Source organism: Neodiprion fabricii, chromosome 3 (genome assembly GCF_021155785.1).
Source record: "Neodiprion fabricii isolate iyNeoFabr1 chromosome 3, iyNeoFabr1.1, whole genome shotgun sequence".
NCBI lineage: Eukaryota > Metazoa > Arthropoda > Insecta > Hymenoptera > Diprionidae > Neodiprion > Neodiprion fabricii.
Genome location: NC_060241.1, coordinates 29,891,921 through 29,907,746, shown reverse-complemented (window position 1 = coordinate 29,907,746; position 15,826 = coordinate 29,891,921). Strand labels below are relative to the sequence as shown.

The following is a 15,826-nucleotide window of genomic DNA, read 5'->3' as shown; positions in this document are numbered from 1 at the left end:
CAGTCGTACTTTGAACGGAACTGACATAGAGATACGGATTAATCAGTCGAACGGGACACGATCGTTTCCGCTGCGAGGCAGCGGGATCAGTGTAGAGAGAGAAAGAGAAAGATTGCGCGCGGGGAAAACTTATATTGATCAAACCGTTGGGATAATTGGGAAAAGTAGTAAGGCAGAGCGGAAAGTAGGAGCTTTGTGATTAGTGCTTCGATTCCCGTTTCAGGCCCTTCCTCCCTCCCTCCCTCATCCGCGCCCTTACCGTTGCCCCCATCCGAACTCCCCCCTAAAATCGTGCAGACAGACAGACCTCGTGGTTCCGATAGTAGAACGTAGCGCGTCGACGTTAGTGGACGGACAAAAATGACCTCCGCCTTCGAGCCTTTCGGCATTTACCGTGTCCGTATTTTCCTGTTGTTATTACTTACCGTTTACTTTATCAGTGAGACCGATGGCGTCTACAAGAGACGGGAGGATAAATCTAAGTGCCCGAAGGTCAAAGCTATACGCAACTTTGACACGGCTGAGGTACGTTTTGAAAAATTGTTTACTTTAATTCATTAAATACACTGTCCAATTCTCACACTTGATATTTTTGGAGTAAGTAGTTCAACTTGACGAAGGGGCCTTGAATTTATAGTTCACCCAATGTTTACACTCCCTAGATTCCAGTTTATTTTTCGATTGCAAATTCCACCACGGACTTGTTCCCAGCCTCCTCCGTCGAGCGCGGTTTTAGACTCACTTTTACGACCAGTTTAGAAACATTTTCACACGATGAGCGGTCGTTATTACGTTCTTATTAAAAACAATAATTCGTTTGATCTTTCTTGAATAGGTACTTGAAAAATTAGTAACCGGAAAAGCTCTGCAATTTTCCGATTCGATGAACATAAATCGGATTCAAAATACTTGCAAATATCTTCGGGCATATGTATATTGATGAGTTGATTACTGACTCGGCAATCAACATTTCCGTAGCAACAGTTCTAAAATCCGCTGCAAACTCGTTTTGAGAATTTTTCAAAGTCTTCCGATTGAGATTTCATTAATGCAAGAATCGCACATGAATTATTTAGCTACGAGGGTAACGTCTTCCGGTCAAACCCATGGGCATACGCAAGTAATTTCATCAAACTATTGCGAGAAGCGTGCTGTTGAACAGGTATAGAGCGTCTGTATAACACATCGATAAATTACGGCTTGCTCTATACTTGAGACAAGTCTCAAGACGAGATCGGCTTTCAAAAACGCTCACCCAGTGTCGAGAAGTTGCATCAAAAGCCATGTTGAAATGCTTTCGAATTCCTTTCGCTTGTCTCGGGCTCCACTCCGCCTCGTTTAAAAATTGGCATTGACGAGGGGGATGATGCTTCTGCCGGGGGCTCGAGTTCGTCCCTGTGAATGCCAGCGTCAAGGGAACAGGAAAATATGAGTGAAATCGTGACTGGTAGTCAGAGTGGCGTTGCCACGTCGCGACAATGGTTAAAAATACCCATTCGATGACGAATTTGGCGTGTGGCGTTTCGGCCCGTGTACCGTTGCGCGAGACGAAGGGATGCTCTCGTTCGCCTTTGAAGAAGCTCGCTGCACTGGAACGACGCGGCGACGCATCGCCTCGTCGTCTGGGAAACGTGACCTAGGGATCTCCGTTTTTACGAGCTGTAATGCGTCCGCCCGGCTATCGGAACGCGATGCATGGGTTTCAGGGCTCCAGGGTGTATCTGAGGCCACGATCTGCCCGGTCATTGATAGCGGGGATTTGTATCGAGGCGGCCGGTCGACTGGACGAGAAAATGCCCAAAGAAACCGCGCGGCGCTCGTATAAAGCTTCGTTACGGCTCACTGTTCTTCGGCTACGGAAATAGACCCACTGTTGACTCTGCTGGAAATTCGAGGTTATTGGGCCAACGCGTCGACATTCCGTCGTCACTGGATTACACAGGCTCGGCCGACCCTTGAACCCCCGGCTTACCGAGACGGAATCATCGGCTCGGCCGCGATTCCTCAATTATTAGTTTACGCGAGCGTTCATGTTCAATCCGAGGCCTCGCACCGAGTACTGATAACAGCTTCGCTTGGTGCGATGATCAGCCAAGGCTGAGCCGGTGACGTAACGGACAATATCCCGACCTATTTCTAGACCGCGAACGATTATACGAGAGTAAAGTCAATTAAGATCGAATAAACTGAAATGGGTTTATAAAAGACACGAATTTCAACTTCTGCGGATGATTCCTTTCAATCGAGGCTCGAGAAACTTTGAATGACAAGTTTCTTCAACGAAAAGATCCTTGCGATGTCGGCTGACTCTGTTACGCACGCTATCCTCGTGGTGAAAGCTTTCATCGTCTGGACTATGAGGAATTTTTGGCTCGTCGGTTTATTTTCTTCGGGAGATACGGAAAGGAGTGTTGAATGATGAATAATTTCTTGTTCGCAATGGTCCACGGAAGAATCTTTGATCGCATTGCATTGTATATATCGTTACGTAGCAATTTTATGTGTCCGTTACCGAGACTTTGGAAAATATGATTAGCTTTGATCCGAATAAATGGAGTAGGTCATATTTATACGAGTAAATTTCATTTTCGTATCTTGACGACTGACAGAGATTACATTAACCTAGTTTTTCTCTGTATAATATGGTAATATAATATACATGTTTATTCGCGATGAAAATATTCTTTATACCGATTCGTATACAATCACAGTGAGATTTAGCCTGAGCATTCATTACCCGGTGATCATAAAATATCGGCTTTATTTTTCAACGATCGTAGGTTTTCAACTGTGCAAAATTGCTTTAAATTTTCAGCAATAACAGACCATTCATCATTGTCGAAGTGAGAGAAAAATTATCAACGATGGTGTACTTTTTGATGGAGTATAACGGTGTACCATGAATCTGAAATCCTGTTACAACTCATTTTGCAAGCTTCTACATACCCGTGGTGTTCAGTTTTCTCTAACAATAAACGTTGAATAGGAAATTCTTCTAATTTGTAAATCCGGTAATTTAATTAGCGTGTCTGGTCAGATTGCCACGTGGTGATAAGTCAAGGGTACACTTGAGTGCACTACACAATCTATACACTCGGCACAAAGGTTTACATTTGAAAAAGATTGGTTCTTTGATGCATCTTGCGAAAAAAATTTTTAAAAGGGGTCAACTATTTCCTAACCGTTACTAAAATTAATCAAACAATTACACCGGGATAAAAAAAATTTATTTATTGAATAATTAGTGGAAAAAGAGACTAAACGTTTCGCCATGTATTACATACATACCCTGCAGCATAGATCAAAATTGTTTACTAAAGTGGAGTAGTTGTATTGAGTTCCACGTGGCAAACCCTCGTGTTTTGTAATTTGTCCAAACCTGCGGTCAAACCGTGGCATTTGAAGTTTACGATTCATTTTCCCGTGCTTCAAAAGTGTTTAACGCATAGAGCGGCAGCTATTTCGGTAATACGGAGCTGCTAGAGAGCCATGTTAATGGGTGTGTCTCATTTCATACCACTCGTACGAATTTAGTGCGAAGGATTGTACCAGAACCGAATAACGGATGATTCCGTATGTTAGATTTGTATCGGCACGTGAAAAATATAAGCTGTAGCGATATCGGGAAATTCATCAACACGCTGCAGGTAATACCCCCAGACACCGCGTCGGATTCACAAAAGTCCCGTCCCGGAATTTGTTAAATTTGTCACGAAGTACAGAGAAATTATTTAAATTGAAATATAGGTTTTCCGATACGTCTGTCACATTGCAGCTTTTTCTACTTTCCCTCGCACCATTAAACTTCCCCCAATATATTAAATAATCCTAATTCTTACCGAATGAATTTTCACCGTACGCCACAGTTCTTAGGATATTGGTACATCGTCCAGTACTATGCAAGCTCGGAGGAAGCTCTGGATTACAGATGCATGCGAGCCGAGCTGTCCGTCTCTTCGGAGATCGCCGAAGTGACGATGAACTTCACCTACAGTTTTGCCGACGATCCAATCAACGAACAGCTCGGTGGAAACATCACCTGGAAAATACCTTCGCCGGATTTCCCTGCGCACTGGGTCCACGCCGAAGACACATGTGAGAACTTCACGTACCGTTGCAATTTCGTAGGGCAGCTTTTTCTCCCTCGCGAGGCTTTACCCGAATTTTCTCGACTTTGATTTTATCCTCAGAATTAGTTACCGGCGCCACGAGGGCCGAGATTTTTACCCAACATCACGTAGCAGCGCGGCTGTTAATAACTGCGAATCGGGAACAAGTTGAAACTAACGAGCCTGCGGTATTTTGGCAAAAATATTTTATGCTTCGGTAAAACGATTCGAGCGGGTATTGTGTTTGTGAAAATTTACTGGCGCCAGAAGCGCCCCTCTCTCTACTGACAAGGGCGCGAGTCAAGGCCGTTAATTTTACGGATCTCAATTCTTTCACGCGTATAAATAAAATGTTATATATTAATGATAAATTTCCCGCGCATTGATATCGTGACAATTGTTATCGACAGACGAAGGGATATACAACACATACGTACTCGATTCCGACTACAAGTCTTGGGCCTTACTGATGCATTGCGCCGAGAAAAGCAAGAGCCCTCGATACCTATCCAGCTTCATTATGAGCCGGGATCCTCAACTTGGGGTCAACGTCATCTCTTATCTCCGAGAGAAACTACCCAGGTTGGAAATAGTTATTAACCTAAGTGTATATTAGATTTGCAGTTAAGTTCAGGAAAATTTTCAAGCGGAATTCTCTTTTGACTGACTTACGAATCGATGATGAGAAGTTTGGTGGAATTGACAAATCTTTGCCACGATTCCGATGATGTAATATAAATGCGAATCAAGTCCCTGATTAGCCTGATCCAAAAAATTTTATCAACAGGTATGACATCGACCTGGAGTACATGTTCCCGATGTCTCAAGAAAATTGCACGACTGTGGATCCAGGAATCGGACTACTGATGCCACCTCCGGTACGCGTCGTGTCGAAGAGGCGAAACGGGGGGCGGCGACATCCGTTGAAGAGGAAACATCGTCGCTTATAATTACCTGTGAACTGCTATAATGCCGCAGCCTTGAATGAGAGAGTTTAATTAGTATTAGTTTTTGAATTTTGCAAAGGTTTGATTCACAAGTCCTTGACGATTACACGTATTAACGGAATAACGAAATTGTCGAGAAGAGGTTTGATACATTGCTTCGAATTCCCCCGTTAATTGGAACCAATTAATAATCGACCCGTGTTGTTACCCCGGATTTGCTCAAATCGTTTGGGCATTGCTCCCTAGAACTGTACAATAACAAGCTATTGTTTTAACAGCTGTTAGTAGATGCCGGAATTATAATTAGTTATGGCTAAATGCGTATAAATAAATCGAGGTAATATATGAAGTGGGAATATTGCCGTTTGTAAATGGATGTAATTATTCACAGAGTGTAATAAGTCGGATCTTGTAATATGTACTATAATATTCGTAATTATTATATAGATAATAATAATGATAATAATAATGATAATAATAATAATAATAATAATAATAATAATAATAATAATGATAATAATCACGATAATGATAATGATAATAATGATAATACCACCTGACAGAAGTGAAAACACTATAATTCCAATTTCCAAAACAGCGTTTCTCTCTGCTTGTAAAAGATCTGCCTTTTCGTGCCGATATCTTCACGACGATTATGCAAGTGCAGTCATATCGACAAGACTAACTTGATCAGTGATCCTTTCTATGCAAAATAATTTCAGCATTAGCAAGAGGATCTGAAAACTAATCACACTCATTGCAAAGGAGAACACAAATTTTCATCATCGATTGTTTAAAAAATTATCATTGTTACTATCGTGTCATATTTTTTGTCATTGAAGACGAGAGTCATTTTCTTTTAGTATTGTACTTTAGTTGGTCTTGTCGAAATTATATGCACGAGTAGCGCGTGCGAATCCGCGTAGAGTAAGGAAATGATATCAGGAAGTATACAATTTTAAGGGTAAGAGATGAACGTATATACATAGAGAGCAGTTAGCGTTATGTACTGATTGTAAATAAAATTATGTGATATAGCGAAAAGGTGAAGAAAAGATAGAAAAATTCTAGACACAGGTAACAGTGCTAGCTGACCATAAGCATTAAATGTGTAAAGCGTATACAATCTGATTTGAAGAAGGTATAACTTCTCAAGTAATTGGCGATATATAATTTTTTTTTTCCTACTCTTCTTTATCTTCTATATAGATCGTCGTTACATTAAAAGAGACGTGACGTACGTATAGTTAAGTAAAAGCGTATAGGAATACAGTACCTAATTAATACTCTACTTCGCAATTCACGCAATTTTTATATATTCCTTTGTAATGCCTGATGTAATTGATGAGAGTAAGCATAAAATATCGTGCCACAATTACTACTATCTACTATTATTATTACTATCATCTTTATACATTCTTTTTTTCTTTGGATAATATTAAGTTATTTTTAGTCAAAACAACAAGCTCAAAACCATTGATGCATCGTTTTTACCAACGGATCGTAGCATCGAATTGTCCATGAACATGAATCATCTGGCAGTGATGCGTGAAGAGCAATATTTCGTATTCAATTGTTGAGATGATGAAAGGAAGTTCAAGTTAATACAAGACCGATTGTTTAACCATCTATCTTATTTATTTTATTTGTTTAACGCCATATTTTAGTTACTCGATAACCGTTCCAAACCGCGTTCGTATTTGAAAAATAATATTTTTCGAACGTGATTGTCCGTCAATTCAAAAGAGTGAAAGGTTGAAGTTGCATTCTTTGTCAAGTATTAAAAATAGAAACACAGAGTAGGTGTTCAAATTCCAACAAATTTACGTTATTAGACCCAGTATGTTCTAATATGACTTTCAATGCTCAAATTTTTTCCGGGACGTGTTACACGAGTCTAGTGCTATATTGATTGTAAGACAAGTGTGAGTAGTAGAACACCGAAAGTGTCGACGAAAAGAGAGAATTCGTTAGTTTTGAGGCGTGGAAGGCCGTATAAATGAAGTTTCCGTTACTCTAAGGATTCGAGGAAAGGCAGAGAGATAGTTGAAGGTTATCAGAATCGTGAAAAAGGCGAAGGCGATGCGACGGTTCGGAATCAATATAATAGATTCAGATTTCAGGCGCTGGGTAACTTTTAATGGAAATATACCTTAATCCTCGCTAATTAAACCGGCAAGTCTGTCTCCCTTCGCCTTCTCGCAATTTCGCACACAACTATTCTCATGTTATTCAATTCAGTTATCAAAATTCATTTAGGAAGTTTTTAATGAATTAAAATACAACTTTTGATACTTTGGGCTAGTTTTATTAATTCAATTAACAACGTTTTATAATACTCTTCATTCCTCTCTCTCTCTTTCTCTCTCTCTCTTTCTCTCTCTCTCTCTCTCTCTCTCTCTCTCTCTCTCTCTCTCATTTATAATTACATAATTATAATGAACTGTTATTGTTTCTTTTAGACCCGTCATCTTATTTCAACATCCGTTAGCTTCAGCTTTAGCTCTAGATCAGCCATGCAGCCGGTCGTTGGTTATCAAGTACAGACTTTTCCAAGAGCGCGAATGCCTCCACTTTGATACTCGAATTACTGATATTATTTCCGGAATTTAGTTTTTAAGTACTCATCGCTAGTTAATCATGGCAGCTACAACTTATGAGAAATATTACAAAATCACTTACGACCTTTACGGTTTCTTGTGTTTCTCTTTTTTAGCTCTCAATAACTTTCACGCACACATTCAATTTTTCATAATGACACGTGCAACCAACTTACTCTCCCTCCCTTCCTCTCACCTTCTCTCTCTCTCTCTCTCTCTCTCTCTCTCCCTCTCCCTCTCCCTCTCCCTCTCCCTCTCCCTCTCCCTCTCCCTCTCCCTCTCCCTCTCCCTCTCCCTCTCCCTCTCCCTCTCCCTCTCCCTCTCCTTCTCTTTTCTTCCCTTTCTTTCTCTCGTTTTCTCACACACGCTATAAGTATATAATCAATTATATATATATTATTAATCGTTAATTATGCTATCCATTCTTACCGGTGATTCGAAAATACTAGATCGATAAATAAAAAGAGTACGTAGGCGCAGCGGCGCTGCTATGTAGGATATACAATAGAATCATGCCAGTAACTTCGACTCGTCGTGATTATATAATCCAATCTTCATATTCAATTCTTCATGCGCGCACTCACATCCAGCATTCCTACGGGTTGCGTATGGAAATTTCTATTAGTCTTCTAGTAATTCATTATTAATTACTTACACAATTAATTCATTAATTACCTAGGTCGTTTAATCTGTTTTAATGTTAAATTTTTATTTTTATATTTTCCATTCTGTTATTAATTATTATAGACTGGTAAACTATCTATTTACTTGATTTACGTTATATAAACTTCTATATAACCGCGTTTAGTTCGATATTTCGATTATGCGTTTGTACGAGGGTATGCAAACCAGGTGTTTCTGGCTTTATTAGGGGCGATAGAAACGCTTGCCGCAGGCAGCCACCGTTACTATCGAAATTCATCATCTTCAATTCTTAAATTTCATTATTAAATAGTTTAATCGACAATCAGCCGTTCTTTCGACTTGACGAACTGCGGTTGTTCGACACAACTCGCAGAGCCAGTCTTGTTGTCGACGAATTCAGAAGGAAAATAGTTCAAGTACAGTTCAAGGATGAAATTATAATTATTCCAATCAACTGGCCTATGATATTCAAAGACAAAACTTAGATGAAGTTACTGTTTTATAAAAATTATTTTAAGATTCACCGCAAATTTTTACTTCCCCAATTATCGTTAAGATCTATTTATCGTCGAAACGTGTGACAAATATTTTGAAATTTGAAACACTTGACAAGAAATAGAATTTTATTCTATTCATTTTATGATAAGAATTCAGTCAAATTAAACCGTTGATTTTAAACGAAGAGGATCGCGAGAGTGACGGAACCCCGAGATATTACCAACTGATTCAGGACGAGCTTTCCAACACGGCGGTTATGTACTTCTCATGCTGAGCTACGAGTCCATTATATTTCTGCCGAAATGTCAAGTCTTTCCGGAGAAACGGAACAAAAAGCATCCACGCAATCGGTTTCCATCTCACGGTGTAAAAAAGGAGAGTAAGAAAAAAAAATACACAGGGGGTATAAATGATTGAGTCCGGAAGAAGTCGGGAAGCAAAAAAATTCCCAAGGGGTAAAAATATTCGCAGCTACTACCTTGATTTACGAAAGAGGATTGATACAGATATATCCTTAGGGCCGCAATTAGCTCCTCCATTTTCCTTCTCTTCGTCTCAATCATTAGGTATAACAAGACTAACGTCTTCGCTGATCGATCTGCAATATATTATTATATACATGCACGCTCGGTGGCTGTGTTGTGTGTGTGGTTTGGGTGTGTGTGTACGCGAGTGTTTGTTTGTGTATAAATAATGCATATACATATACATGCATACGTATATGTACGTTTAAGTAATAATTATGAACACGCGGTCACTGCCACGGCATTCGGCGTTGCGGTGACGTCATTTGATTGGTCTAAGGTCCCGATACGTGTCGCTTGGCTACTGTTTGATTGATTGTTCCACGCGGCACTGCGTGGCGATTGATTAGTCCGCATTCGCGTCGTGTCGCCTAATCACTGCTTGGCCGTTTTAGCGGGGCCGTTGAAGCCGTTGTATTCTGTGTAAATCGCTCTCGTCGGCGAACTCCGCTGTCAGTAGACCCAGGAGACTGGAATCCATTGGGGTGTAGTGTGGACTCGCTCGATCGCCGCCTCCAGGGAAGCGATCGTCTCCTCGATGTCGTTGTTCACTATGGTCAGGTCGAAGAAGTGTCCGTACGCCTGCCTCAGCATGTCCGACTCCTTCGCCAATCTCTCCAAACTCCCGTCGTACTGAAATACGTCGGTATTAATTCCATAAATCATTTCTCTCCGATGAAAGCAAGGTTAATACGAATGAAAAATAATTACAATTTCTTTTTCATTCCAGATAAGGGTTTATAACACTTTAACAGTAATTTGTTGGCGTGCGTCTAGATTTTTCCGCTCGATTTAAGTTCGTCTCGTTGTCAGAATTCATACGAGTTTCTCTTTTAAAAATTAGTGATTATTGAGTGTTAAAAGTAAGTGAAGAAAGAAAAAAAAAACTAGAGGATTTCGGTGAACGATGAAGGATTAGGTAGAGCTACGGAGCGAGGAATGCCGGTACTTCGAATTCCATTACAGATAGATACTCCTATCGGCCGGGGATGGAGATTTCATCGATAGGATTCAGCTTCGCTTCCACACGGCTCGTAGATATACATACGGGGGTAGTGTGAAGAGGAGAGCAAGCGGCGTAATGCATTCGCTATTCATGCGTGAATCCAGACTTGGAAAATATTGAAATTTTCACTCGACTTTGGAGGTTTGACTACATCCGTTTTCATCCATCCGCAGAAATGTTACATTCCACAAGTAGGTATGTATATTGAAAAATGAGAAATTCATCCCCTTTTCACTCGTTACTCACATCGGCAAGATTCTGCAGGACTGGCGCAGCTATGAAGACGACGTAGGGTGCGAATTCGGCGGTGCGCAGCACCTTCAGCGCCTGTGGTTCTACGTCCAAAATCGCCATCCTGCCTTCCTCGTGAATCTTGCGAATAGTTTCCAGCTTCGTTCCGTACATCGCGTCCTCGTGCGTCCCTGTCGTTCGTTTTTCGTTAATGCATCGAAGTATCAGGAATTGCAAATTCAGCTACGCTCGAATCGTGATTTATAATGGCAATTTGTCGAATGGTTAATATGTCTGGTAGGTACATTGCACGAAATGGTTGATTTCCCGTAATAAATCAGTCGCTCATTTTTCAACACCGATGCAGTTCGGAAGGTTGAGAGTGCAAGGTTCACCGAACTGTTGTCGCTACTTTATACGATATCAATTGACACAAAGATCCCATACACGGGGTCCCCTTCTTACCGTATTCCAAGTACTCGTTCGCAGCAATATCAGCCATCATGTCATCGTGCGATACGAAGTAATAATTGCGTTCATTTTCTTCGTCGTTTCGTGGCGGTCTCGTTGTATCTGCATCGAATGAATAATAGATTAACGCTTGTATCTTACAGTTGTCACTCCACCTTATCCACGCGACTGTTTCTTCCAAGATTTATCAAAGAATTCGGGTTGAGCTTGATAGAAGCGACGGCAAATAAAAACGGTGAAAAAATTGAATGCAATTTTGTGCAGTGAGTTTGAATTTTCAATCAAAAAGCAATTAGGCAAAGCAGCCGACTCGAACACTGCTCGTACGTAACGATGGTTTAGTCGCTCTTTATTACTTTCGCCTGTTGGTAAAAGGCGCTTACGGATAAAAATATGAGACGCAAATATTTCCGTACCCGGAAGACTTTGAGGGGAAAATGTGTAAGCGAAAATCCATATTATATCTACCTATGGGTGGATAATCTTCGGAAAAATCGTACCTCGAATTCGATCAAACGAAAATAGAAAATATGTAAAAGAGGGTTGGCATGAAGGTGAAATATTCTTAGAATGATAATGGTGAACCACTTACGCGGAATGGGATAGGCGTATTTGTCGGGGTGCTTGGCGATGATGGTGTTTTTGATATGCCGACGACCAACGCCGTGCGCGCCGAGCAATACGAGAGTCTTGCGTTGAAAGGCGGGATCTGTTGCGACGTAAAATTTCGATTAAACACCGCACAAAAGATCCGGAACTTCGAGCCTCCGAGGCTTCGGAGCTTCGGAGTTTCGGAGCTTCCATCCACCCGTCGAGGTTTCAAGACTCTGTCCGGATAGAACTTCGCCGTGATACTCGCGTCAGCTCGCGGTACTTTCCCGTTACTTTTCTATTCTTATTTTTAGTAGCGAAAAGCCTCGGGCCACATGCGGGCCCGATAACAACTGCGAATATGGCACCTTAAAGCGGGGCGTCCATCCGATCTATCCTTCTGATCAGAGGAAGCCTTGAGAAGCGGATAGGAAGTTTCTCAAAGTTTTAGAGACGGGGCTTTTAGGCTGACGGAGAAATAATCGATAAACGGACAAAGGGACTCACAAGGGAGCTTGACGACCTCCTCGTATGTGACCAGATCCAGCTGATCAAAAACCGCGTTGTGCTTCGCCAGATACTTATCCTTGTATTGCTTCTTCTTCCGACCGAATATTGAGCAATTTACTGAAATCAGAATAGATCGTTAAGTTTTTTGTACCTTTACCTCAGAGGTATCACCTCAAAAATACGTATATAATGTACAGGTGCAACAACGCAATTGTTCCTTCGTTTTGTATAATCGTTGAACTCTCTAAGCACCAAATTTTTAATCTCTAAAAAATCGCCAAGTTTCATATAAAATCGGGAATTGCGCATTTCCAACTCTTCTTCATCCGGCGTAAACAAAATTTGCCAGCAGCATTGGTTTTCAGCAGATTAGAGACTCAGGTTTTACGCCTCTCTGTTTATCTGAGTGTTTTCTTGCGCGAAAATTGGGATTGCATAAGACACTCGTTGCGCCTGAAAGGACAATAAAAGACGAAACTGGCGTATCAGGTATCGGACAGCTCTCGGGCCACGAGATTGACGTTTTCTCTTCAGTTTCTGTCAAGGAGTTTCTTCAGCGATACAACAAGCACTCCTAGATTTGAGAATGAAACAGATTATACGGAAGAATTAGACAAACTGACGCAATTTAATTGTAAGACATACAAATTCGAGTATTCTAGGTCTTGGCAGGGCAAGAATATTCATCGATAAGTGAGTCTTGCGACGATGATTGACTTCATTGCTCACTCAATTTAATTAACAGTTCAAAAATGTTCGGCAGACTCACTTGTCGTTCGTCATATTTCGCCGCATCGCCACGTCTACTTCCCTTGCCAAGAACAGGACTGTGAGAAGCGTGTGTTGATGTAATATCCGTCTAACAAAAAGACTAAAGAACAGTTCTGCCCACTAGTCGGTAAAAAGCCAAACATATAATGGGGTCGGCGTTCCGATAGACTTGAAATGTTCCAGTAGGTCACAATATCGAACAAGCTTAATGTGTCATCAGTGCGTGAGGCAACGTGTTCGTGAGAATATTTCAATACAGAGGAACATGCCGAAATAGTAGACATGGAAAAACAGAACGGGGATCCAACTGGACATGCAATTCTGGTTCTTACATTCGAAATATTGAAATGTGAGTACAGGTAATGCGGATAGTGCAATGTCGTAGATTAATTGTATACATGTAATGCGGATGGTGCAATGTCACAGATTAATCGAACACCACAACGGTTTCGGTGGATCGCGTTTTAGGTATTTTGTGCTCCGATGACCGCTGTGTAATTTGATAAGTCGACGTGCACGATACGTGATTTAGGTTTTATGACGAGTGACTGACCGGCGGTTGTGCCATTACGGATGTATCCATGTGTATACGTACTTGGTTGTAATGAGAATAGAGTATTTTACTTTCGGTTAATAAATAACAAAGTGAAATGCAATTCGGTTATCCGATGGAGCTTTCGTGTAGATAACGATCTTTAAGCTCCTCGTGTGGCTCAGCGGGAATAGGGTGAACAATTACAAGAAGGATACATATTTTGTGGTGCGGAGTCGACTTCGCGATGAAATAAATGTTGAATCTTAGGTCTCTGTATATAGCCTTGCGGAGAGTATCAAGACTCGGTTGGTACGTGAAATTTGTAAAACGCCTCGAGGCAAGATATCTTGATATTTTTCATTCCAGAACGAGGCCACGATCCGTGTACATTTTCTTCTCGAAATAAAAGACTAGAGAGCGCGTCTTCCGGAAAAGCTTTTATATCTGAATGCATGACTAAAATACGTATAATTCGCATTAATGTATGCCAGGTACCGGAACCTTCTACCTGGGAGAAACGAGAATGAAATAAAATATGACACTTTTTATGGAAAATCGATAAAATCGAAGTTTCCACCGTTCACATGGCGGTGCGATTAAAATTTGCTCCGAGACTAATCCCGCGTCGAGGCGATTGATGCTTGACAGTTGTTAGAGGAGGGTAGGCGTAATTGTTTGATTGGTTGACTGATTGATTGATTGATTGATTGATTAATTGATTTATTGATTAATTAAGATACGGCATGCTGCTACGCGACTCTACCAGTCCTAGGCCAGTCGGTCGTACCTGTGGAACCGTCGCAGCCCTCGGCATGAGACGAGCATCCTCCTTCCCCTTCCGCTTCTAAAGCACGCACAACATACAATAACAAACATCATCACGCAACTGACAACTGCGTAAACTATCTGCCGAAAGTGGGTGATGCTAACCACCCACCACTTTTAACTTCCACTGCACAACTAGATGAGAAATGGCAAATGTAATCGGCTTCCTTTTACCCTCGTGAAATGTGAATTTTCGGGTCGTAAGATCGCGAGCTGAGGACACAAGCGTGAGTGTCGTTATTTCGATTGAGAAAAAAACGTTTCCGGATATCATACAATTTACGGTATTGTGTAGCACTGAACACGACTGGGAAACATGAGATTTGTCGAATAATAAAAATTTTTAATTTTTCGTCATTATTATATATTCCTCGAAAACATTTTTCCCTCTGTATTACGTACATACACGCTTGGGATTTATGTCGCCTGACACCCAACACGCTGTGATCCAGTACCGTACATTCCACTTTCGCGTTACTTCTTGGTTTTTGCTTTACCTCTTTTTGAATTAAAATTTTTAACGACGTGTCTTTAGGACTCAGAATAAAAGCTCGTATCTCGGCGGCAGGCAAACTGTTTTATTCTGCAAGCATGCGATAGCATATTTCAACTCGACCATTTCCCCTGCGTTACAAAAACGGAAGAAAGTAAAGAATTGCGCTCGCTTGTTTTATCCAAGTCCAATCTAATGCTCAACCACAAATATCGCACATGCTTACGCTAGTTTATCTCATTATGAGTTTGTAATTAGGCTGCACCGTTCAACGATCTTGGTGGAAGTTTGTAACTCGTATTTAGAAGTGCTGGAATTTCATCAACCGATCGATAGCAATGCATTGGCAATTAGAGGAGCTTACAGTTCGAGTTTCGGCAGGTATTTCGGTATAGCAATCACTCCCGGAAACTCGATGGACGCCTGATTTCGTTTCGTACGTGACTGGTATCAAGTTCATGACTCCGACTCTACAGGACAAATGGTTATACCGAACGGAACGCGAAATATATGTGTCATCTCTTGCTGTAATATTGTTTAATAATAGTGAAAATCTGCATGAGGCAATTTTGTTTTCGCCTAGCGTAATAAATTAATATTTTCTGCTGCGTTTTTCTCGATTTCAAACTATTATAGAAAGTGGAAGAAGCTGTTGCCAGTAAAAACCCCTTCGCGTTTATAACTTCTCAACGATTTTAATTTACGGCTAAAACGTAGTTTCTTGCTAAGAAAGTGCAATGGGAAAACTTCCCCAACAATTCTTTTTATCACTCTGAAAATTTGCACGATAACTCCCGTTACAGCGCAGATGAATTGTAAAGATTTCAGAAAAGCACACATAAGCATAATTTTGCACGGTTTTAGGGTTATTAAATTGTTTAACATCGATCGATTTTATTATTATTACTATTACCATTAATATTACTTTTTAACAAATCACTATGACTGACTCGAAAGACAACATTTCATATCGACGTATTATTATGACAGAGAAGTCGGATGACAAAGAGACAATTGAGGATCACAATTATTGGATTTCACGAAACATACAAATCTGTCAATGGAAATAC

The 15,826-nt window shown here is 40.8% G+C and overlaps 2 protein-coding genes across 16 annotated transcripts in view; one reads left to right on the top strand and one right to left on the bottom strand.

The window, feature by feature from the left end:
* LOC124177817 lies at positions 1-7,113 on the top strand. The gene is made up of 4 exons (XM_046560651.1): positions 1-525; positions 3,867-4,095; positions 4,520-4,691; positions 4,897-7,113. Exons 1-4 carry the CDS (start codon positions 361-363, stop codon positions 5,057-5,059), a joined length of 729 nt encoding a protein of 242 aa, XP_046416607.1. The 5' UTR covers positions 1-360; the 3' UTR covers positions 5,060-7,113.
* A 1,231-nt stretch (positions 7,114-8,344) lies between these two features.
* The window catches only part of LOC124177323 (peripheral plasma membrane protein CASK), a 142,025-nt gene continuing 134,543 nt past the window's right edge, over positions 8,345-15,826 (bottom strand). For 11 of the 15 annotated variants that reach the window (XM_046559570.1, XM_046559574.1, XM_046559573.1 and 8 more), the window contains 6 exons: positions 14,226-14,282; positions 12,130-12,249; positions 11,624-11,740; positions 11,026-11,133; positions 10,576-10,751; positions 8,345-9,956 (listed from right to left, as the gene is read on the bottom strand). In XM_046559570.1, the coding sequence (XP_046415526.1) occupies positions 9,777-9,956; positions 10,576-10,751; positions 11,026-11,133; positions 11,624-11,740; positions 12,130-12,249; positions 14,226-14,282 (758 nt within the window). In that variant the 3' untranslated portion in view covers positions 8,345-9,776. The remainder of the gene's footprint in view (positions 9,957-10,575; positions 10,752-11,025; positions 11,134-11,623; positions 11,741-12,129; positions 12,250-14,225; positions 14,283-15,826) is intronic. The other 4 variants (XM_046559576.1, XM_046559577.1, XM_046559579.1 and 1 more) reach the window with 1 other exon arrangement.

Bases quoted from the DNA above. Each gene is read 5' to 3' on its own strand.
- LOC124177817 (XM_046560651.1), top strand. From the start codon at position 361: ATGACCTCCGCCTTCGAGCCTTTCGGCATTTACCGTGTCCGTATTTTC. The intron at 526-3,866 runs GTACGTTTTGAA...CGTACGCCACAG, and splicing joins GCAACTTTGACACGGCTGAG to TTCTTAGGATATTGGTACAT. The intron at 4,096-4,519 runs GTGAGAACTTCA...TGTTATCGACAG, and splicing joins GGTCCACGCCGAAGACACAT to ACGAAGGGATATACAACACA.